The sequence below is a fragment of the Theropithecus gelada genome, chromosome 2, assembly GCF_003255815.1.
Source record: "Theropithecus gelada isolate Dixy chromosome 2, Tgel_1.0, whole genome shotgun sequence".
NCBI lineage: Eukaryota > Metazoa > Chordata > Mammalia > Primates > Cercopithecidae > Theropithecus > Theropithecus gelada.
In genome coordinates, this window is record NC_037669.1 from 61,767,766 (window position 1) to 61,793,344 (window position 25,579).

General features: G+C 40.5%; 1 protein-coding gene across 4 annotated transcripts in view; it reads left to right on the forward strand.

Annotated features, from left to right (window-relative positions):
* IL5RA (interleukin 5 receptor subunit alpha) overlaps nucleotides 1–25,579 on the forward strand; it is a 63,568-nt gene that overhangs the window by 18,224 nt on the left and 19,765 nt on the right. Inside the window, exons 1-11 of one of the 4 annotated variants that reach the window (XM_025376672.1) lie at nucleotides 4,106–4,533; nucleotides 5,801–5,942; nucleotides 8,914–8,982; nucleotides 9,467–9,551; nucleotides 11,648–11,793; nucleotides 12,642–12,780; nucleotides 16,376–16,529; nucleotides 16,609–16,796; nucleotides 19,177–19,322; nucleotides 22,437–22,575; nucleotides 24,506–24,589. In XM_025376672.1, the coding sequence (XP_025232457.1) occupies nucleotides 8,980–8,982; nucleotides 9,467–9,551; nucleotides 11,648–11,793; nucleotides 12,642–12,780; nucleotides 16,376–16,529; nucleotides 16,609–16,796; nucleotides 19,177–19,322; nucleotides 22,437–22,575; nucleotides 24,506–24,519 (1,014 nt within the window). In that variant the 5' untranslated portion in view covers nucleotides 4,106–4,533; nucleotides 5,801–5,942; nucleotides 8,914–8,979 and the 3' untranslated portion in view covers nucleotides 24,520–24,589. Of the gene's footprint in view, nucleotides 1–4,105; nucleotides 4,534–5,800; nucleotides 5,943–8,913; nucleotides 8,983–9,466; nucleotides 9,552–11,647; nucleotides 11,794–12,641; nucleotides 12,781–16,375; nucleotides 16,530–16,608; nucleotides 16,797–19,176; nucleotides 19,323–22,436; nucleotides 22,576–24,505; nucleotides 24,590–25,579 lie in introns of those variants that run through there. The other 3 variants (XM_025376673.1, XM_025376671.1, XM_025376670.1) reach the window with 3 other exon arrangements.

Genomic DNA, 25,579 nt, shown 5'->3' on the forward strand with positions numbered 1-25,579 from the left:
ACACGCCTGTAATCCCAACTACTCGGGAGGCTGAGGCAAGAGAATCGCTTGAACCCTGGAGGTAGGGGAGTTTGCAGTGAGCCGAGATCACAGCACTGTACTCCAGCCTAGGTGACAGAGTAGGATTCTGTCTCAAAAAAAAAAAAGGAAAATAAAAGAAACCATTGCCTTATCCAAGGTCATGAAGATTTATGCCTATTCTTTCTTCCAAGCATTTTATAGTTTTGCCTCTTACTTTTAGGTCTTTGATCCTATTGGAATTCATTTTTGTCTATGCTGTGGGGCATTCTTTTGCGTGTGGATATGCACCACTTGTTGAAAGGCTGAATTGTCTTGACACTCTTGTCAAAAATCGATTGACCCTAAATGCGAGAGTTTATTTTTGGACTCTCGATTCTATTACATTGATCTGTATGTCTCTAATGTTTTTTAAAATAACTTTTTCTGCCTGTATTTGTACAGAATAAAAGATTTGTAAATATAGAAACACAGAATAAAAGTAAAAGAAACATTAACCCTGCTGTGGTAGACTGAACTGTTGGTCCCATTTCTTCACTCCCCACTAGGGGTTGTCCATGTCCACACCCTTATCATGGTGGAATGTACTTTGGGCTTCGTCCATTTGACTCTGGGCTTGGCCATGCAATTTGCTCAGATTCTTGAGATGTCAGGGAATGTGACATGAGCAGATGCTTGGTTTGTGCTTGTGCAGTTGGTCCTGCTCTCTTGCATTTTTGCAGTCACCATAAAAAGATTATGCCCTGGGTAGCCACTGATTCCAAATGAATGGCAGATACTTGGAACAAATCTGAACTCACTCTGTGATCTGGAGCCCAACCCAAGATTAAGCAGACCCCAGTCAAAACTCAGACACATGGGTTAGAAATACATGCATATCACAGTTTACCACTGAGGGATCTGTGGTTTCTTGTTCTGTAGCAATAGCCAACTAATACACCTACCACTTAGACATAACTATTCCTATCAGTCTGATCTTCTGACCAAAAATAAGATTGTAAAAAAATTGTATGTGTGTATACCCTCCTGTTGTTTTTACTTTACATTTTTTCATAATATCCCATGTTATTAAAAGTTCTTGATTGGCTCTTGCCTGTAATCCCAGCACTTTGGGAGGCCAAAGCAGGAGGATCACATGAGGCCAGGAGTTTGAGACCACCCTGGCCAAAATGGTGAAACCCTCTCCCTACTAAAAATACAAAAATTATCTGGCATGGTGGCACATGCCTGTAATCCCAGCTACTTCAGAGACTGAGGCACAAGAATCACTTGAACCCAGGAGGCAGAGATTGCAGTGAGCCGAGATCCTGCCACTGCACTCCAGCCTGGGTGACAGAGCAATACCCTGTCTCAAAAGAAAAAAAAAAGTTCTTGATAAACATTCCTTTTAACATCCACATCACATATTTCAACCTTGAGCAGTTACATATTTCTCTTCACCATTCCTATATTACTTTTACTATTCCAAGTAAAGGTACAATGAATTTTTCTCTCTTTTGTATAAATCTTGATCTACATTTTTCATTATTTCCATGGAATCAAGTTCTCGAAGTTGATACCTTTAACAAGCTCCTTTAACCAAAGTTCATGGTGGAGCCACTGAACCATGATTTTCATTTTATTACTATTCATATTTCTATTTGGTTAAACTCACATTGTTTTGCTTAAGGGATGCAGACATATTTAATTTCACTTTAAAAAAAAAAGACTTTTGTGAATTTTTCCAGCATGTTCTGTCATACTGGCTTCATTTACATTTTATTATAAAGAATTAAATTATTGCCATAAAAAACAAACAGGCCTCACTCGGTGCCTCATGCCTGTATCCCAGCACTTTGGGAGGCGGAGGCGGATGGATCACCTGAGGTCAGGGGTTCAAGACCAGACTGACTAACGTGGTGAAACTCCATCTCTACTAAAAATACAAAAAATTATCTGGGCATGGTGGTGGGGGCCTGTAATCCCAGCTACTCAGGAGGCTGAGGCAGGAGAATTGCTTGAACCCAGGAGGCAGAAGTTGCAGTGAGCTGAGATCACGCCATTGCACTCCAGCCTGGGCAACAAGAGCAAAACTCCATCCCAAAACAAACAAACAAACAACCCTCCCCCCACAAAAAAAAATACAAGTCCCTGCCTCTCGTTTTTTCCTTTGTGCTTATACAGAAACATAGAGACAATGTCTCTGTGTGAGCATGTGTTTGTTTTGCTTGTTTGCTTGTCTTTATTGGTGTAGTTAATTACAGATCATATACCCAGGAAGGTGGTATGGAAGGAGTAGCCAGATCTAATTTTCTTTATACCCTTCACCGTGCCTAGCATAATGCATAAGTGCATTCAATGAGTATTTGAGTAAATGAATGTAAGAAATATAGAGACCATTGGCTGGGTGTGGTGGCTCATGCCTATAATCCCAGCACTTTGGGAGGCCAAGGCGAGTGCATCACTTCAGGTCAGAAATTTGAGACAAGCCTGGCCAACATGGTGAAACCCCGTCTCTACCAAAAATCCAAAAAATTAGCCAGGCATGGTGGCAGGTGCCCGTAATCCCAGCTACTTGGGAAGCTGAGGCAGGAGAATCGCTTGAACCTGGGAGGCAGAGGTTGCAGCGAGCAGAGATTGCACCACTGCACTCCAGCCTGGGCAACAGAGGGAGACTTTGTTTCAAAAAATAAACATATAGGCCGGGCGCGGTGGCTCAAGCCTGTAATCCCAGCACTTTGGGAGGCCGAGACGGGCGGATCACGAGGTCAGGAGATCGAGACCATCCTGGCGAACACGGTGAAACCCCGTCTCTACTAAAAAAAAATACAAAAAAACTAGCCGGGCGAGGTGGCGGGCGCCTGTAGTCCCAGCTACTCCGGAGGCTGAGGCAGGAGAATGGCGGGAACCCGGGAGGCGGAGCTTGCAGTGAGCTGAGATCCGGCCACAGCACTCCAGCCTGGGTGACAGAGCAAGACTCCGTCTCAAAAAAAAATAAATAAATAAATAAACATATATATATATAGAGAGAGAGAGACCATTAAAGCAGACTTTTAAGCCAGAAATTACTGTCTTCACAATGATTAATAAGTATTTTTAAGGCTTCATTAGTGAGAAATATGCTACAGGTATAAACAGATGTGCAGGACTTAAAAGAGTAGGCCAGATGGTTGATACTATAGCTAAACTTTTCTGGGTGCCTCTTAGCAAATAAATGGATCTCTCTCTGTTCCTTGTGTTACTTGTCTTTTCCCCAAGGAAAATCACATTTTTCAGGTCTGACTACAATTTTCAACCTGACAACAATTGCTCCAGTTTCATTTTGGCAACTGCTAAAATTGTCACCTTGGGAACCCCAAGCACACACACTGACTGTACTTGCACGGCTCCTACCCTGAGCCTTTCGGAAATTTCCTTCAGGAAGCCCGTCTATCATCTCACAAACAGAACCACTGATCTAACCTGGGCAACCATCTTTCTGCATCTGCTCTGTCTGAGACTCTCACCGGCTCCTAAGGAGACAGGGAATCCTGAATCACTCATTCCTTAGGCTAGACTGAAGGTCTCCTTCCAAAGGCAACTACTTACTACTCTCTGCCTTGGGTCATACAAGAAGCACTATTCTTATCTATTCACACGCTAAGCTATTTTTTTTTTAAGTCAGCTTTGCTAGTCAGTCTCCTTGAAATTCCCCAGAAGGAATCAAACAGAAATGGAACAAAGGACGGGAAAAGCCAAGGAGGTTTGCTGAAATTGAAGCATTCTGAAGACAGCTGGGTGCTACAATGGGTGTAATGTGAGGAAGGTGGTCTTGGGTGCACCCACAGACCAACACTGCCATTGTTACAATTTGTGTAGGATGATCTCAGGTGACAGTAGCAATTTATCACACCCAGAAACAGATCCCCCACACACATTTACTTGAGGGTACCAGACCTGCTCACAAAGCAGAGAAGAGCTAAGGCTGTTCTCTAAGGGCTGAGAATTGCTGCTACTGCCTAGTGAGTAGGGAGAGGGTACTCCTCAGGCCCTATTTCCTATCAAATCATGTGTCAGTGTTGCCTAGGAGATAGAGACACAGTAACTACTCTAGCCAAACAAGGCACATAAACAACAGAAATGCAACGGCTTAGAGTACCCACAGAAAACTTGATTACCTTGTCACCATGAGTAAAAGCTAATTCCAACTCCTGAAGAGAGCAAACCAGCTCTGAAAGAGAGTGAAAATGCAGACGAGACAGTTATCAGATAATGGCTATCTGGACAAGAGATTCTTTCATTTGACAGCAGTTTGGTTGTTGGGAGTTCCAGTTCGGCTTCTGCATAGTTGCTCTGTACAAATCCTCCTCCATATTTGCTTAGAGAAAATGTGTTGCCATCCCATCGTGAAGGAAGCTGCCCAGGAGTTTTTAACCATTACAGCTGTGATGATGAAAGAGTGAAGAACCGCCTCTAAGTTAAAAAGTGCACCCAGAGATAAGGTTCATTCTCAATGCCCTGCCGCTGCTTCTGATCGCATGGTCACTGCACTTCTCAGTAAGTGGGAATCAAATGCTTCACTCACCACAGAGTAAGCAAATAAATATCTTTTTTCTATGACATGGGCTAAACAATACCCTGTGCTCCACCTCCTAATAATTTCACTATACCCAGGGTGGGGAGGAGGGTCAGGAAAAGCAAGAAACAATGACTTCTAAATATATGACAAACTTGTAAACAACAAAAAGGGGAAACAAAACTCTTTATAATTCTAGTATTATTAGCAGGGACAGAACTAATAATGGTCCTATTAAACTTGCATTATTAGGCAGGTCATGTTGATTCTGGGTATAGCATTCTATTCTTGTGTTTTGGCTCATTAACTGAGATGTGCAAATCCGTGGCAAGGTGAGTCATATTAAAACAACACCTATGGTTTTGTTGATGTTTATATAAATATAAGACATTTCTTTTCCACTGATCTAGATAATTATGTCATTAAAATGAGAACATATATTCTGCCAAGATTTCTTAGAAAATAAATGAGTTTTCAAAATACGGTATAGGGTTTAATAAAATAGCTTAGGAAGTTTCAGAGTTAAGCAAGAAATCTACAAATAAAGAAACAACAACAAAAAGTAGATAATGGCACTTTATCTAACTGAAGGAGGCATTCTGCTTTTCCTTTCTGGCAGGGGTTCTTGGATTTCCGAGATTGTTTCATTGTATATAAAATGTACACAAATTTGCGGAAATATTTCACTTGCTTTTGTGTTCATTAATGTATTTACCTAAAGAAAGGTAAGCATATTTCCACGTAGACAGAAAAAAAAGGATGAAATAGAACCAAAAAAAGAGGATAAAAAGAGAGACAGAGAGAGAGAAGAAAAATTAGAATCTTTTAATACCCATGAGCCTAAAATTAATAACCACATGAAAAGTGGTGGTGCTTTTACAGCCATGTGAATAATATACTTAGTACTTGCTTTAATGAATTACCATACTGAACATTTTATTACCTGGTATGATTTCTAGTTTAAGTGAATATGTCCTCTTTCATGGTTATTGAAAAAGGGATTTATGTAGCTATTTGTTAAAAGTTTGCATTTCAAAGCATAATACAGTTTTAGAAGTTAAATCACCTCATTTGTTTATATTACTTGAAACACTGTATGGGAAATTTTTAGGCAAGGTATCAAAAGTCAGCCAGGCTTGTTACACACTCCCCAGCCTGCTGCACTCCTGACCTAACTCATTCCTCTGTTAGGTTTCACCGCACATTGCACATTAGGGCTGTGCACTAATTTGCTTCTATTCCACACAGGGCCAGGCACACTGAGCATCGGTCCTGTGCCTGACACTGTGCTAGATGCTGGGGTTGCAGCCATGAGCATAGACACGACAGACACAGTCCTCGCCATCTACTGTTGAGTACCGATTGGAACAAGAGGATCGTCTGTAGACAGGTATGCCCAGGAGCATGGATGTGGGATGACAAATTGCACCGTGTGCAATTGGCAGGAAATATTTAACCATTGGGATATTTGTAGCAAACTCCTTTTTCTATTTTTCCAAATACTCAAGGTGGCAACACCATTTCCACATGGACTGACAGAGAGTTTCATGATTATAGCCACAACCTGAACTCATGAGTTATATTTTAGGACTATTTCAGAAATTTAATCAAAAGTACAGTAGTAGTAAAAAAAAAAATTACATGCATAAGTGGTCCTTATTATTCATTTATATATTTAGACATGAATGTGCAGTTTTTCATTGGGGGGTAATGCAATATACCTAGGTAAACATGTCTTTTGCAGTTTATACCTTGGTTTATTTATTCTTCATCCCCCAAGAGATAACTTTTATTGCTGATTATACTGTACAGGATTAAAGAGAAAGTAAACTCTATATTTAAAGGCCTAACAGAGCATGAATCCTCTCAGTTGCTTTACAATTTCTGCCACTAAGGTTGAGTCTGGAATTAGGTGTCACCACAGTTGACTCAAAAAGGTTTTAAAAACAGGGGTGCCAGTATAACTTTGGTTATGAAACAAATGTCCCAGGCAGAAAAATAAGTTTGGAAAAGAAGAGGGGAAAATATTTGTAAGTCTGAACTTCAGTAGAATTTGATCAGTTCTCAAGAACACCGGGGAAATCCACTGCTAATTGTCAAAATTTCTAGAAACACCTATAGAGAAGGAGGTTGTGGTTGTTTTCTCCAAAGTTTCAAAAAATGTTACACCTATCAGAAACTAGATTTTTAGAGAGCACTTAAGGAATTTTAGATTGACTCGATGAAATGTTATATGAGCAAGTAGATCATGATTTTTCTTAGAGATTGAGCATGTATTCCTGGTGATAAACAACCTATAGTTGCTTCATTCTGCTTAGTTTGCATCTTATTTTAACAATTTAATGGTTTTCTGCTAGATTTTAATTGGTAGCCATGAGAAGAATGAGTTGAACATATTGTTGATATATATCTATTTAAGCTAATGAAGTTGCTCTATTATTTTATAGTGAAATATGACCCAGTTGACGTGTATATAATAGTGTATCTTTGGATTAAAGAAATGGCCTGAAGAGATTTGTTTTTTATATTTTTTAGCAGGGAGACAAGAAGTACTAAGAGGCCACAGAGAGTGAGCAGAATTGTAGAAAACATGGTACCAAATCCTGAAGCTCTAGTAATATTCAACCTTATGTACAATTTATCTGACTCACAAAAAAAAACCTGTCATTCTTGGTAATATTTAGACCCCTATTGAGTACCTTGTGCTGCCTATAGGACAACTGATTTTGTTCAAAAGCATCTCTTTTTAAATATAAAATACAGCAATGAGACATGAAAAAGTTATCTACTTATTTATGGCCAAAAACTAATAATCAAAATGTTTTTGAATGATCAAATTTGAAAAACAATTCTATTTTTAGGAGCTATAAAATCAGAATACATGACAAATTCTAGGGGAGAGTGCCTGCTTACATAAAATATTCAATTATCTCTCCACTGAGATATTCAACAGTTTTATTATTTACTTCAACAATTTAATTGCAAAGGATAAATAGATGTTTATTGTTTTTACAAGTACACTTATAACATAGTTCTACTTTGCCAGTGAAAGTCACAAAAAAATTAATTGTGCAGTTTTTTCTGACCTAGAATTCCTACTATTGAAAATTAGTGCAAAATGAGAGCATATTTAATATTATTTCAGGAAATGCTGACATTTTAAGAAATCACCTTCATAACTTAAAGAGGAAGCTATCTTTGTTGCTGTTCTTAAGGAATTTTTATCTTTGCTTCTCAGGCTTAGTAGATTACCAGTGTTTTCTCTTAATTCAGTAAAATTCTCACTTGTTGAAACTTTTTTTTTAAATTATAGAGTACCTGCTTTTGTTGTCATGGTCATTTTTTTTTTTTTTTAAATTTCTACATACTGTGAAATCCTCAGAGAAAAATAAATGGGATTTTAAAATAAAAACTGGCATAGTTCTGATTAACAATACTTAAGTTTATTGGAAAAGGAATTGAGTGATTTATATGCCGATCCTTTCCTGCTGTTGTGGCATTTTACCAATTTCATTAATAAGTTCAGCAGTAATAGTAGCAACCTAAGTAAAAATTTAAGAAGTAACAATGAAGTTAAGAGTGTTCTGTGCTATTTCCTGGAGGTATTCATTTAGCCTAGGTCTCTCCTGTGGTTCTACCAGAATTATATTTGGAAAATACCAAGCCACTTAAATAAATGTTTTAGCTGAAATTATAAATCATTGTAATTAGTACCATAAAGTTGACAGAGCATAGGTTTCTTCGTTGGAAGATCAGAGATGGGGTCTAGGCTCCATTACTTAACAGCTGTTTGATCTTTGGCAGATTATTTCACCTTTCAGACTCCTTTCCTTCATGGGTAGGAACAATGTCCGTGGAAGGGATTTCCATCATGTATAACAGCCACATGTGTCTGGTACCAAATCTCTGAGGGGAGCACGTGGTAAGAGACTAGGAAGAACTGCTGTGTAAAAGTGAGGGCAACATAGGGGGAAGCCATGCGTGTTATCTGCCCTTTAAAGCTAAGTTCTGATGAACTATGCCTTTCAAAATGTACAGAAGAAAAACTCAAGACTTCTCATCTGCAATTCCCAGCAAGAGATCACCGACTCCCCTCTTTGACATATAGAACAGGATGCCGAGACTTTTGTGTGTGTTCACCCTGAGTTATCACATTTCCGGCTCTAGATTTTTTCTCATTGCCCAATTGTTTCAAGGAGATAGAAATATTGTCTTTATTTTCCCCAGGTCTATCACTACATTTTTCAATTCTTTTGTAACCTGCTCCCTTTTGGGGGAAAAAAAGAAAAAAGAAAAACTCTTCAAAGTCAAAGTACCACAAGTTGATTCTGGATTGGTGAGACAAAGTTTCTCTTTCTCAGGCTACCAATTGTTTTAGATTGAAGTTTCCTGTCATGTTCGCTCATCTTTAAATCCTCATAGTGAAAATGGTAATGTTGTTTGTTTCTTTTATAGACTATGCTACAACTTCTACTGTTCAAAGGTCTGCTCTGGTCTCTTGCCGAAAAGCAATCCCCTCCTATTTGTTTCCTTCTCTTCCAGTTTTGCACATACCTTGGGTTCCACCAGGAATGTCTTTTCCCTGTTGTGTGTTTCAAGGACTCTAGTTCACCCTTTAGACGGCAAATCCGAAGTCTCTGCTCGTGTTGTACTCCACACACACCTTTATTGGGGGCAGTTTTACAACTGGTCTACATTTATCAATTTATGTTTCACTCTGTCTTTCAAGCTATGAATCTACATCAGAAGGGCAAAGTCCAAGATTTAGTCATGTTTGTATTTCTAGCACATCACGAATATGCCATAAATGTTTCTCAAATGGCCAAACAACTACATTTTATGTTAGAAAGCAGCTTTCAGTTTTTCTTAAAAATAGCAGCAAGATGATTTTGGTATCTCCCTTGTTTTCTGTAGGATATGATCATCATGGCACCTGTATTACTGATACTTTTGGGGGCCACTGAGATACTGCAAGCTGACTTACTTCCTGATGACAAGAGTAAGGACCTTCTATTCAATTCAATAATGTTTACTTTTAAAAGTATGTTAGTAAAAGGATAACATTATTTTCTCTTAAACTGTCAATTAGAACATTATATATGGATTTTTATGAGATAATATTTATCCTCAAGACAGATGCTTTAAACATGCTATATTTTAAGAAAGCAATGCTGGCTGAAATGCAAATGTTATGCTACAGTGGGAAATCAAAGTCAAAGTGTGGGTGTCCAGGCACCATGGAATAAAGCTGGCGCCAGTGGTCGCATTTGGAATGTCTTCCCACACAAGGGAGTAGTTAGAAGGCCCCATGACCAAACAGTAAGAAACTTCCACTGCATTTTGTCCTGAAATTTGTTGATGTACGTATTTGGTGTGATGACAGAGTTTAAGGAAAATCATCACATGGTCCCAGTCTAGCATTGTCAACAGAACTATCTATGGTAATGACAATGTTCTATCTCCGTAATGTCCAACGCAGTAGCCACTAGCCATATGTGACTATTGAGCCCTTGAAATATGGACAGTGCAACTAAGGTAATGAATTTAAATTAATTTAGGCCGTATGTTGTGGCTCACACCTGTAATCCCAGCACTTTGTGAGGCAGGGGCAGGTGGATCACTTGAAGTCAGAAGTTTGAGACCCACCTGGCTAACATGGTGAAACCCCAACTCTACTAAAAATTCAAAAATAGCCAGCTGTGGTGGCACATGCCTGTAATCTCAGCTACTTGGGAAGCTGAAGCAGGAGAATAGCTTGAACTGAGAGGCAGAGGTTGCAGTAAGCTGAGATCGCACAACACTGCCCTTCAGCCTGGGCAACAGAGTGAGACTCTGTCTCAAAAATTAATTAATTAATTAATAAAAATTTCAATAGTCACAAGTTGCCAGTGGCTACCATAATGGACAGTGCAATACAGACAGAGCTCTAAAAATCCTCATGTGGTAAACATGGATGTAGAGGTGTGGGAAGTCTGTTAAGATGCATGGATAAATCCTGATAACTTAGTAAATGAATAAAAGAAGGTTTTGTAATTGTGTGCACAATACTGCCCTAAATGTAGTGAAAAAATTAAAAATTGCATAAATATACACCCAAGAAAAAAATAACGAATATATCATATGTTAATGCCATTCTTAGTGGTACAATTATTTTAAAAAATTTATCTTCTTCTTTTTGCTTATCTGTGTTTTCCAAAATGTCTTCAATAAACAGATATTGATTTTGCAATTAAGCAAAAGCTTTTATTTTGAAAGCAAAGTCAGAGAGTGGCTCATGAAGGGGGAAGAAATATTTTCTTTCGGTAAAGCCCTATTTAAATAAGTTTGCTTGCAAATATTTTTGTCTGTGACTCATAATAAGAGGTAAATACATTTTTACGTTATGTACCAGCATGCATACAAATATATAACTACCCTTATGTAGTGGAAACAAGATTCATGAAACAACTCTTATTATGTTTGATGCACACTGATATTTTCTATTCTATTTTTCTTCCACATCATTAAAAGAAAAATTATGGTCACAAACCAATACATTGTTATCATTGACTGCTAATGGATAATGACTCTCAGTTTGAAAATTATGGTTACAGTGAATAGTGAATAGTGATATAGTAACATGTTCATATTTCAATAAAAATATAGGTATTATAGGTAAACACCTGGACATGGGCAATGTAAAAAAAGATGTTAAAAACAGTTTTAAAGAAACCTCTTCTAGGCTGGGCGTGGTGGCTCCTGCCTGCTAGCATTTTGGAAGGCTGAGGCGGGCAGATCATTTGAAGTTAGGAGTTGGAGATCAGCCTAGCCAACATGGTGAAAACCTGTCTCTATGAAAAATACCAAAAATAAAAAAATAAAAAAAAAAACCCATTAGCCCAGCGTGGTGGCATGCGCCTGTAGTCCTAGCTACTCAGGTAGAAATAGACACTTTCTCTTTGCCCCGGTGTTACAGGCATGGCAGGAGCAACTGTGTCTGTGGTGCTCGCAGGTCCAGGACAGCATCTGCAGGGCAACAAATATTCAAAAAATTTTTAAAGTGCTGCCTATGTCCAGTTGAACATTGTGCTGTTTCTTTATTCTTTGAATCAACAGTTTCACTTCTCCCACCTGTCAATTTCACCATTAAAGTTACTGGTTTGGCTCAAGTTCTTTTACGTTGGGAACCAAATCCTGATCAAGAGCAAAGGAATGTTAATCTAGAATATCAAGTGAAAATAAACGCTCCAAAAGAAGATGATGTAAGTGTTTATTCTAATGGATATCCTTATTGAGAATAAATATGCGTTTTGACTGCATTTTCTTTATCAAATGAAATTTTATATTAAAAAACAAAAGTACTGACAGGCTCTTTGTTATGTTACCAGTAGACCAGTGTCTCTCTAAGAATGCCTGTGAGCTAGTGCTGGGTGTATTGTTCAGCGTTAAACAGCATCGCAGAATATTTTAACTTTCGGATGATTCTTTCCCTTAACGAAGAATGTTTAGTAACTTTTTAGGCACAATGGATTGGATACTGGTTTTCTGTTTCCCCTAAAATCACCAACCCAACAGAACAGGAGATAGTAGCCTAGCAAAACAAGAAGACAGCAGACAGAATGGAGAGTCAGGGAAACCAAGTTCGAATCCCAGTTCATCCACTTCCTACCTTTGCAACCTGGGACAAGTCATTTAGCTTCTCAGAGCCTCAATTTTACCTCAGGGCTACATTCAGGCATCTGCTACATATTAGGTGTGTAATAAAGTCAAACAAAGGGAGAAATGATTCATATTAACCATTTTTCAGTCAATATGGAATTCTAGATAATTTTCTGTCAAACATTGACCTCTGGGGAGATGGTGGTCAAAGGGAACTTCAGTTTAACTGTAATATTTAGTTTGTTTTTACAAGAATAATGTGTTCATGTGTCATTGAGAAGTTACTATGTTGTTATTACAATAGTTTTGTTTTGACTTTTTTCCTAGCAAAACTATTTCATTGCGTCTTACTCGTCATTTAAAAAGTAGAAGAAAATGCATATTTGATTAAAATAGCTCTCTTAAGGCTAGTTCTCTTTTATGCATCAAGACTTGTGGGTTTTATTTTTAGTATGAAACCAGAATCACTGAAAGCAAATGCGTAACCATCCTCCACAAAGGATTTTCAGCAAGTGTGCGGACCATCCTGCAGAACGACCACTCACTCCTGGCCAGCAGCTGGGCTTCTGCTGAACTTCATGCCCCACCAGGTAAAGCAGGCCTCCAAAAGTCCAGTTTGTATGTTTTGGACTTTGCAAATATGGAAAAGCAGAAAAATTAACACTAACTCACTTTCCTTTAGTCAGTCACCTGTTCTTGTCAAGTACTCTCCCATATCAACAACATCCTAACTAAGGCTGCTGCCACTTCTTATCATAACCAACTGAATTCCATCTGGCACATTCTTGCAGAAATATCCACCGTCTGTGAATTGACCTCCAGTGGAAAGTTGGTGTTTCTGATACTTAGAATCAGTAATACTTCTGATCACACATTTAAGTGCACACACACAATAGGGGAGAGAAAAGAGGAGAAGCAGGCTACCAAGTCCTGGGGCATATGGGTGCACCCAATAACAATTGCCTTGGTCAGTTGAGCTCACACAATAGGGGAGAGAAAAGAGGAGAAGCAGGCTACCAAGTCCTGGGGCATATGGGTGCACCCAATAACAATTGCCTTGGTCAGTTGAGCTCACAGGTAATTTTTGAACAATTATCCTGTCATATGGCCAGCTGGAAAGACCATGCCTTCTGAATTGTGTTGGTAACTTAAAACAGAATCATAAAGATCTTCTCATTTACTTTTTTTTTTTTTTTTTTAGATAGAGTCTCCCTCTGTTGCCCAGGCTGAAGTGCAGCAGTGTATTCTCGACTCACTGCAACCTCTGCCTCCTGGGTTCAAACTGTTCTCATGTCACAGCCTTCCGAGTAGCTGGGATTATAGGCGTGCGCCTCCATGCTGGACTAATTTTTGTACTATTATTATTATTATTGAGATGGGGTTTTACCATGTTGACCAGGCTGGTCTCGATCTTCTGGCCTCAAGCCATCCACCTGCCTCAGCCTTCCAAAGTGCTGGGATTACAGACATGAGCTGCCATGTCTAGCCCCATTTACTTGTTATAACTTGTCTAGACCACATACCAGCCAATTTGCGTGGGCTTGATCCCAAGTACAGAGACTAATCCAAGGCAGATACAGGATCACAGAGATGGGTTATTGTATGTGGCTTACATCAAACCACTATTTCCCCTTTCTATAATGAAAAACTGGATTTTACCTATAAGGCACTTTACAGCTTACATTTCTACAATTCTAATTATCCTCTGAGCACTCTAATATAGGATGACACTAATAAAAATTATTTCTGTTTTGAACCAAGTGGAATTCACATAAAATGATTCCTTGGATGAGAACTATAAGACAAAGAGTCTCTATAGATCTCTAAACTGTACTTGGGCATGGACTTTCTGGTCATTTGGTGCATGGACAAATATATATTAGGTTGGTGCAAAAGTAATGACCAAAATCACAATTACTTTTGCATCAACCTAATATATGAATATATACATGAACTGAATAAGTCAATTTGCTTCGAGATATTTCTTCTTTTTATCTGTGCAAAAGCAAAAGTACAGATATATCTTTTATCTGTGCAAAAGCACAGATATAAAGAAGAAATCCATCTTTAACTTCTCTACAGGTAATAAGAGGCTGTCTCTCATCATCTTCTCCCTCTGCTTCTTGAAAGACACTGGCTGACAGTGATAAAAATGATCTACAGCTGACTTAAGCTACGACCAAAAGACTCCCTTCTATCTCTCAAGGCTCCCACTTGGATGTGGTCCTTTCTGGTCTGGGTGCAAGAGCTTGTTTCCTTCTCTGAGCAACCACCAACAAGACCAGTGTTTCCCACAGTGTATTTTAAAGACCAACAGTTAATACAGCAATGAGAGGTTGAAATGAAAACAAGCCTTTCTAGTCACATAATTTGAGAAAGACTTAATGAAGCGAACATAAATAAGTTTGCATTTAAAATCTTGGCTAGGTGCGGTGGCTCACACTTGTAATCCCAGCACTTTGGGAGGCCGAGGTAGGTGGATGGCTTGAGGCCAAGAGATCGAGACCAGCCTGGCCAACGTGGTGAAACCCAGTCTCTACTAAAAATACAAAAATTAGCTGAGTGTGGTGGCACGTGCCTGTAATCCCAAGCACTCGGGAGGCTGAGGCAGGAGAACTGCTTGAACCCGGGAGGGGGAGGTTGCAGTGAGCTGAGATCATGCCACTGCACTGTAGCCTGGGCAACAGAATGACTCTGTTTCCAAGTAATAATAATAATAATAAAATAAAATCTGAGTGAGCTGAGATCTGGCCACTGCACTCCAGCCCGGGCAAGAGAGCGAGACTCCGTCTCAGAAAAAAAAAAAAAAATCTGAAGGTTTTCTTTTGGTTTTTTGAGACAGGGTCTCACTCTGTTGCCCAGGCTGGAGAGTGTAGTGGCATGATCTTGGTTCATTGCAGCCTCGACCTCCCCAGCTCAAGTGATCCTCCCACCTCAACCTCCCAAGTAGCTGGAACTACAGGCACATGCCACCACACCTGGCTAATTTTTGTATGTTTTGTAGAGTTGGGGTTTCGCCATGTTACCCAGGCTTGTTTCAAACTTCTGAGCTCAAGCAATCTGCCCGCCTCAGCCTCCCAAAGTGCTGGGACTACAGGTGCATGCCACCACGCCTGGCTAATTTTTATATTTTTTGTAAAGACGAGGTTTCACCATGTTGCCTGGGCTGGTCTCAAACTCCTGGGCTCAAGAGATATCCACCAGCCTTGGCTTCCCAGAGTGCTAGGATTACAGGCATGAGCACCATGCCTGGCCAATTCAAGGTTTTCTTAAAGTCCTAGTATATTAAAGAGGACTTTAACATGCTAATGTGCATCAAGTCTGCAAAGTAGTGGTATTATCTTGCAGTGTTGTCAAAACTCATTTCTTCTGAGCAGCAACCTATGTAATTCATGAAGCATTTGGATACAACCTAATGAATCACACAATTCTAGAATGGAAAGGGATACTCAAGACCTTCCTATACCAACCCTCTCCTTTACAGTTGAAAATACAGAGCCCAGAAAAGTGGAGGTCAATGTCTCACAGCTAGTTATTAACAAATGTGGCATTAGAGCACCAAAGTTGCTGGACATCAACCTCTAAACGACAATATATTGTACTTCTCTTGAACTTTGTCACATTTATTGCACAAACATCACCCCCAAGCCCCAAATAAAATAGCTGGGAAGCTGTTTAATATCAGAAATGGGGATTTTATAATTCTAATTCCATATCTCCAGTAAGTTGGCCTTTTGTAGTTAGTAGGTTTCTAGAAATATGTGATGATGGCTGGGCATGGTGGCTCATGCCTGTAATTTCAGCATTTTAGGAGGCTGAGGCGGGTAGATCACTTGAGGTCAGGAGTTCAAGACCAGCCTGGCCAACATGGTGAAACCCCATCTCTACCAAAAATACAAAAATTAGCCAAGTGTGATGGTGCACACCTGTCATTCCAGCTACTTGGGAGGCTGAGGCATCAGAATCGCTCCAACCCAGGAGGCAGAGGTTGCAGTGAGCCAAGATCGCACCACTGCACTGCAGCCTGGGTGACAGAGTGAGGCTCTGTCTCAAGGGGAAAAAAATGTGAAGATGATTATTTTTTGGTGGTGAATAAGATGTTTACATCATGATAGTTCCAAAAGAAGCATGAAATTCAGAGTTTGCCATGGCAATGTTTTGTTCTTTTTATTTTTGACTACCTAGGGTCTCCCGGAACCTCGGTTGTGAATTTAACTTGCACCACAAACACTACAGCAGATAATTATTCACATTTAAGGCCATACCAAGTTTCCCTTCACTGCACCTGGCTTGTTGGCACAGATGCCCCTGAGGACACGCAGTATTTTCTCTACTATAGGTTAGTACTGTACCTATTTTTACTTAGGCAAATGGTTGTTTCCTGCAACCTCATAAAACTCATGAGTGTTCCAATTTAGGTATGGCTCTTGGACTGAAGAATGCCAAGAATATAGCAAAGACTCAACGGGGAGAAATATCGCATGCTGGTTTCCCAGGACTTTTATCCACAGCAGAGGGCGTGACTGGCTTGCGGTGCTTGTTAACGGCTCCAGCAAGCACTCTGCCATCAAGCCCTTTGATCAGCTGTTTGCCCTTCATGCCATTGGTAAGATCGACTTAACCCAAAGCTGAAATAACTGAATCTCAGAACCTCAGCACTGGAGAAGATCACCTAGTTCTACTACTTTTCTGATGCTAAGTAAGCATCAGGCCCACGTTTGAAAACCACTGGGGCCGGGTTCTCCAGCCCAACGCCACCAATGATTTTTGCTGGATAGCTGTGTTATGGAGGGCTGTCCTGGGCATTGTAGGATATTGAGCAGCAGAGGGGCCTCTACACACTAGATGCCAGCAGTATGCCCCTCTGCCCCTGAGCTGTGATTTTTTAAAAAGTCTCAGACTTTGCCAAATGCCCCTCAGGGGGTAAAATTTCCCCCAGTTGAGAATCACTGCACCAGGAAAAGTGAACTAGCTGCTTAAAAGAGACCATTTAATCTTTCATGAGTTCTGACAGGTTTTGTGAAATTTCTGCCCCTGGGTCCTGTGATGGACTAGTGCCACCCCAGCCGGTTTGAGGCCTTTCCCTAACAAATGGCCTCTCTTAGCTGTTCACAGGCAGCAGGTTTCCCATCCAGAAACCCTTCTTCTCCAGGCTAATATCTCTCTCTCTGCATTTCTCACTGTTCTGGCCCATCTCCTGGATGTTTTGCAGCTCGAATATCTCTCAGTGTGCAATTCTCAGCTCTAAAAATTATATTCATGGTTTCATCTGCTCAGTTCTCAATAGAGAAGACACTCTCCCTCATCCCAGATAGTTCTATTCGTGAAACTCACCAGGCGCTCTCACATGGCATACTGAGTTACGGAGATTCCAGATTTCAATGGTGGGTGGTTATTATGGGCTGTGGGGCCAGACTGCCTGGATTTGGATCCTGGCTCCACCGCTGACTGAGTGACCTTGGACAAGCTGACCATTCCTTTGTGCCTAATCTTCTTATCTGAAACAATGGAGAGGAATCAATACTTCCTGTGCGGTTTTCATGAGAATTGTGTTACTAATGATAAAGTGCTTAGAACAGTGCCTGGCATAAAGGTTTAATAAATACACTACAATATTATTTAGAGAGTATGATTTGGCTGTGACATATCTATTTTCCAATGGAATATAACTTTGTGTCAAGAATCATAGCCCTTACTAAAGAGGTTATGCAATTCTCTCAGTAGTATATTTCTTAGGTGAACTAAAAATGTCACTTTCCTGAAAATAGGCAATAAAAGATGCTGAGGAAGACCTAGAAACAATGATATTAATATGAAAATGGATATAATCTAGTACAGACCACAGGAATTCATTTTCTTTTATGATTTTCATTTTATTGAGGCTAATTCCTAGGATTACTAAAATAAATAAGTACTTTCTTGGTTAAGAATTTTCTCCTTAGGGAACAGGAGGCTCTGAAGCCAGTCGACCCCACTCTTAGCTTGTCCCTATTAATTGTGAGATCTAAGTCACATTACCTAAGACAAGGACACTCATTAAGAATTAATTTTCCCCTCACCTCACTGGACCATAAGACAATCAAGTGAGATCTCAGGGGAAAGGACATTAGAGTCCTAAGTGAAGACCAATCCATTCTTCTTCTTTTTTTTTTTTTGAGACAGAGTCTCACTCTGTCCCCTAGGCTGGAGTGCAGTGGCATGATATCGGCTCACTACAATCTCCGCCTCCCGGACTCACGCCATTTTCCTGCCTCAGCCTCCCGAGTAGCTGGGACTGCAGGTGCCTGCCACCACGCCCAGCTAGTTTTTTGTATTTTTAGTAGAGTCAGGGTTTCACCGTGTTAGCCAGGATGGTTTCGATCTCCCGACCTCGTAATCCGCCTGCCTCAGCCTCCCAAAGTGCTGGGATTACAGGTGTGAGACACCAAGCCCGGCCCTAATCCATTCTTTTTTGATGCAAAAGACAACTGAAGCTTCCTGCTCCATCCCCCAAACAAACAAAAAACAAAAGATGCAGTAAACAAAATGAAATTAAAATTGAAAACTGAATCTCAGAAAGGGGAAGTGATTTGCTCAGGGCCACATACCTACTGGGAAGAGGCAAGGCTTGGTGGAAGGTCCAGGGAAACGTTCTCTCAGTGGTCAGGTTTATTCTGGGCCTGGTACAACTTGAGTAGTAAAGGGAGGTGGTGGGTGAGTCTTGCAATGAGCTGAGTGGGGAAGAGATTCAAGCATTTGACTCCATTTGGAGTAGTAATCCTTGTAGTTTCCAGAAAGGGTCTCTTCTTCTTCAGCACTATTAGACAAGAGTATTATGGGAGGCCACTGGCTTCCTGTGGCTTGGAGATCAGTTGATTAAGACCTGATGGTAAATATTTGAAAAAAGCATATCTTAGAAATGCCTTGAGAAGTGTGGGTGGATTGGAGTTATCAGCTCTGATCACTGATTCTAAAAAAAAAAAATCACTGATCTTTCATTCCCTTAGATCAAATAAATCCGCCACTGAATGTCACAGCAGAGATTGAAGGAACTCGTCTCTCTATCCAATGGGAGAAACCAGTGTCTGCCTTTCCAATCCATTGCTTTGATTATGAAGTAAAAATACACAATGCAAGGAACGGATATTTGCAGGTAATTACTCAGATCATTCCAATATTTGATGACAGACATTTATTTTAGAAACATTTAAAAAATTATCTTCAGTGACTGCAACCAAGTTACAGCTTGGTACTAACAAGGTCAAAGTTAACTTACATCTACCCAGGTATTATAGGTATAAACCAAATCTTACTGGCCTTTTGTTTTGAAAGAACATACTTTTGGTTGAAACTAATACAAAGGATTAGAAACAGACTCATTGGTACTAGTGTTGGTTAAAATCTAAAATGATAGATGGGTGCAGTGACTCATGCCTGTAATCCTAGCACTTTGGGAGGCCACTGTGGGTGGATCACCTGAGATGAGGAGTTCAAGACCAGCCTGACCAACATGGTGAAACCCCATCTCTACTAAAAAATAAAAAAAAAACTAGCCGGGCGAGGTGGTGGGCGCCTGTAGTCCCAGCTACTCGGGAGGCTGAGGCAGGAGAATGGCGTAAACCTGGGAGGCGGAGCTTGCAGTGAGCTGACATCTGGCCACTGCACTCCAGCCTGGGCGACAGAGCGAGACTCTGTCTCAAAAAACAAAACAAAACAAAACAAACAAACAAAAAACCCCCACAAAAATTAGCCAACATGATGGCGCATGCCTATAATCCCAGCTACTTGGGGGTGGGGGCTGAGGCAGGAGAATCGCTTCAACCAGGGAGGCGGAGGTTACAGTAAGCCGAGATTGTGCCACTGCTCCAACCTGGGGGACAGAGCGATACTTCATCTCAAAAAAAAAAAAAAAAAAAAAAAAAAAAAAAAATCTAAAGTGATGCAGCTACTGTAAAAACGGTATGATGAATTCTCAAACAATTAGAAATAGAATTCCCATATGATCCAACAATTCCATTTCTGGTTATATATACAAAAGAATTGAAAACAAGGATTCAAAGAGATGTTTGTACACCCATGTCCATAGCAGCATTATTCACAACAGCCAAAAGCTGGAAGCAACCCATGTGCCCATTAAATGAATGGATGAGCAAAATGCAGCATATACATACAATAGGATATTATCCAGCATTAAAAGAAAGGAAATTCTGACACATGCTGCATCACGGAGGAACCTTGAGGATATTATGCTAAGCAAAATAAGTCAGTCACAAAAGGACAAATACTGTCTGATTCTACTTTCGGAGGTTAAATTGTAAAATTCTTAGAAACAGAGTAGGATGGTGGTTACCAGGAATTGGTTGGAGGGCAGATGGAGAGCTATTGTTTAATGGATACAGAGTTTCACTTTTGCAAGATTAAAAGACTGTTGAACATTGGTGACACGACAATATGAAAGTATTTAATATCGCAAAGCTGTACACTTAAAAGGGATTAAGATGGTAAATTTCATTATATGTATTTTACCACAATTTAAAAAAACTCATTAGTACTAATAGACAAAAATTTCAAAGGGAAAGGAACTGAGAAGAAAGTCAATCAACATTTCTTGAGCATCAATTATGTGTCAAACTTTATTATGTGTATATTCCACCCTCACAATAATTCTATGATGTAATTATCATTCCCATTTTATAGGAAAGTGAGGCAAAAGAGATGAAGTAACTCTCCCACAGTCACAAAGCTAGGAAAAAAAACAGGATTCCAACTCATGTCTTATAGAGAGTAGACAAAGCCAATTCCATTAGATTCAACAAATATTTACAAATTGGCTTCTTTGTGAGAAATAAGACTGTTTCTGCCATGGAGTGACCCAATCTTGTGACATATTTGCCCAGCCTTGGGGTTGCTCTCCCACAGGAAAAGCCAGTGCAGCTAGAGATGGGGGTGTGGGCACAGAGTCTGCTATGCAGAGAGGAATTGAACGGAATCTGCAAGGATGAAGAGAAACTGGTCTGGTGAGAAAACATGAGAAGGACTTTCTTAGCCAGAGCTTCCCAAAATACTTACACTGAAGGGCTGTGAGTGCGTGTGTTTTTATAATATCTAATCTACCATCGATTGGTGCTTTTGTCAAATACATAAAAATGATTTGCTAGCAAAAATTAAATATAGCCAAAGACATGTAAAGTATCAGTTCACTGATCATGTGTTTGGATGTCATGGCGATGTGAAATTGCTACCAAAACTTCCAAATTGTAGTCATAATTTTATCTGTATTTAGCCCATCACAGGCCAGTAATAAATAGTTCCTGACCTGCACCAGTCTAGGAAAAGGAGTAACTTTATGCTTGAGAGAGTGTGGTTCTTTCAGTCAAGTGGCAAGTAATTCAGTCTGCCTGGATGCCTGGATATAAGACCAACACTGAACTCATGACTCTGTATCTGACACTGTGACTTCTCCCAGAGTGGCTCTATAAGATTTTTTTTTAAAATAAAGAAATGGCTTCTGTGTTAAAAACCATGACTACGGGCAATGGATGCCACTGAAGAATTTCACACAAGAGAGAAATATGTCCACATTTGCAGAGTAGAAGAAGAATTTTGGTAGCAGCGTGAAAACCGGATGTGAGTGGGGAGGGGCCACATGGACATATGGATATCAGTTAGTGGCTACTGCAACGGTCCAAGCAAAAGATAATAAGAGCTAAAATAGGCAATGGACACAGGGCTGGAGTAAAAAAGGGAGAAACACCTCCAGGGGGTATTCAAGATACAGGTGTCAGGAACACATCTCTGGCACAGGGGACTAGCTGGATGGTGGCGACCGTGATCAGCAGAAAGAAAAAGAAGGGCTCATTCATGAGAAAACTGCTTCAACACGAGACAATCTAGTGTTTGTGTGATATTATTTAGTAATGTGACCATAGATTATGGAGGGACAAGGTGAGGGAATAATGCATCCTGGCAGAGGCCACTCCAGTCTTTCAGTCTGGAAACGTCTGCTGGGCCTGGATAGGATCACCTGGATCTTGACTGTTGACCATTTCATATATTTGGGTTACAAGATAGCGTTTGCCTGAAGGGTGACTGCCAACACAGCAACACTGAAGTGCCTAGTGTAAACGAATTGATATGTGCCCTGTTGATTTTAAATGGCTTGCTGAACAGTGAGTCACATGACCTATATAGGACCTCCCATTCTGATAATTGGCAGAACTAAATTAGGTGTTTAGAGATTCTTATAATGCTATTTTTCCCCACTTAGATAGAAAAAATGATGACCAATGCATTCATCTCAATAATTGATGATCTTTCTAAGTATGGTGTTCAAGTGAGAGCAGCAGTGAGCTCCATGTGCAGAGAGGCGGGGCTCTGGAGTGAGTGGAGCCAACCTATTTATGTGGGTAAGTAGCTTATGTTTATTTTACATTGGCAGCCTTCCTTGTGATCAAAGAAGGTAATCCCAGAAGTGTACACTTTCATTTGTGGGTCTTAAAATGGTTTCATATCTCTATTGTGATTCATTTTCTATTGGTCTACTGCCTTTCCAATCAGGAAATGAAGCCAAGTGAAGTTTAAGTGTCCAACCTTGTCATTAGCACCAACCCTCCTAGACCCGGTGCCTATTTTTTTTTTTTTTTCCCAAATCTTGTTTCCAGTTTTATCCATGTTTTAAATTAAACTTTTTATTTTGAAATACTTAGACTCACATGCTGTGGGAAGAAATAATAGAGATCCTGTGTCTCTTTCATCCAGTTTTCCTCAAGGGTAACATCTTATAGAACTATAGTACAATAGTGGAATAGCATATTGGTGTTGGTAATCCAGATCTTACTGATTTCATCAATTTTATATGTCCTCATTTGTTTGTTTCTTTTTGGACAGAGTCTTGCTCTGTCACCCAGGTGGGAGTGCAGTGGCGCAATCTCAGCTCACTGCTACCTCTGCCTCCTGGGTTCAAGTGATTCTCCTGTCTCAGCCTCCCGTGTAGCTGGGACTACAGGCACATGCCATCACACTTGGCTAATTTTCGTATTTTTAGTAGACACAGAGTTTCACCACGTTGGTCAGGCTGGTCTTGAACTCCTGACTTCAGGTGATCCAGTGGCCTCAGCCTCCCAAAGTGCTGGGATTACAGGCATGAGCCACTGTGCCCAGCCATATGTCCTCATTTGTATGTGTGTGTTTGGTTCTATGCAATTTTAGCACATGTTTGAATTCATGTACCCATCACCACAGTCAAATACAGAGCAGTTTCATCATCACCTGTTACCCTTTTATAAACACACCCATCTCTCTCTCCTCTCTTCTATCCCTGAACCCTGGCAACGACTAGTCTGTTCTCCATCTCTGTAATTTTCCCGTATCTAATTTTGACTTTATACTTTTTTTAAAAAAAGAAGATTACAAAATTGAATAATCTACAGGGGCCCACAAAATCTGGATCTGTCCCTGAGCCTTCAGCCTAACAGATATAGAGTATCAAAAGGTCCATGCATCACCGGGCTCCTGTGTTAGCTCTGCAACTGTTTATGTTAGGACCAAATGGACTAGTTTGCTTGGCTAGTAAGATGGGCACCTTCTCTGTCAGTGAGATCCGTGAAGGATAATATATCCAATGGCAGCTATGGATGAAGGGGCACATTTCCAGTCTTACCCTGACACAGATGTCAATTCCACACCCAGGACATGTGGACTTGCACCTTGAAGACAGAAAATTCATACCCTGTGTTAGCCGGGTGCGATGGCTCACACCTGTAATCCCAGCACTTTGGGAGGCCGAGGTGGGCAGATCACGAGGTCAGAAGATTGAGACCATCCTCAGTAATACTGTGACACCCCGTCTCTACTAAAAAAAAAAAATTAGCCGGGCGTGGTGGTGGGCGCGGTGGCAGGCGCCTGTAGTCCCAGAAATTCAGGAGGCTGAGGCAGGAGAATGGTGTGAACCCAGGAGGCGGAGCTTGCAGTGAGCCCATCATGCCACTGTACTCCAGCCTGGGCGACGGAGCGAGACTCCATCTCAAAAAAAAAAAAAGAAAGAAAAGAAAAGAAAATTCATACTCTGGCTATTACTCGGGTGTTTCCGGCAAGTCAGCATAGGCATTGTATGAGAGAAGGAAACAGTTAAAAAGCAACCAGTGTGTCTCATGTGTATGATAAACCATGCAGCCTGGGGAGGCACACACATGTCATCAACTGTTGCACTAGGTCTATAAGAGCATGAGATGGTGGGAAGAAGACTGGAGCCTTACATAGAAAGCCCAGGTTTAACATTCAGCCTTGACAAGGATTGATTGTGTATCGCCAGACAAATCATTTCTCTCTGTTTGCTAGGGTTCTCAAGATAAAGGAGATAACATCCAGCTTTCCTGCCCCACAGGGTATCTGAAATAAAAACAACTGCAGGGATAGCAGATTACATGTGTTTTTTAATATTTATTTATTTATTTATTTATTTATTTATTTATTGCCAAGCACTATGGTAAATACATTATCTTAGTCCTATCAAAAAACTTGTTTGGAAAGTTTAGATAATTGGCTTAACTCTGTTCTGCATGGCCAACAAGTGGCAGGGATGGGGCTCTGACCCCAGATTAACTGACTTGATCTCACCTGATCTCTGGACACTCTGGCATGGTGGGACAGGATTCTGCAAGCTTTAAAGTGCTGGGTAGATTAAAGTCTTATTTAAGAGATCTAGGGAATGGGTGTGGTGTCTCACGCCTGTAATCCCAGCACTTTGGGAGGCCGAGAAGGGCGGATCATGAGGTCAGGAGATCGACACCATCCTGGCTAACATGGTGAAACCCTGTCTCTACTAAAAATACAAAAAATTAGCTGGGCGTGGTGGTGCGCACCTGTAATCCCAGCTACTCGGGAGGCAGGAGAATCACTTGAACCCAGGAGGTGGAGGCTGCAGTGAGCCAAGATCACGCCACTGCACTCCAGCCTGGGCAACAGAGCAAGACTCTCCATATCAAACAAAACAAAACAAAACAAAAAAAAAAAAAGAGAAAAAGATCTTGGTAGCCAACCTTTGTGATTATGGGTGATCAAGCGTGTGGATGCTATCTCTCATGAATCCTATGAGGTATTCATTAACCATTGGAAGAGTATACATGGGAGAGATTTCGTTCAGGCACATGCCAAAATGTTCTACTATTTAATTCATTTGCTTAAGCTATGGGGTGGGTCTTCAGGAAAGTCTTGGGCAGTGACCCATTAGCCCATGTGGAAATGACTCTGATCTGACACATAGAAGATAGGTTTCCATTGAAGACTGGGAAAGATAAGGAAAGGCCTAATAAATGGAGAACTGTTCTGAATCTGCCAGGGGGCTGGTCATGCTAAGTTAGCGAGTTCCCAAAGGAGAATAGCGTCCCCTAAAGTTGTGCAACACACAACCAG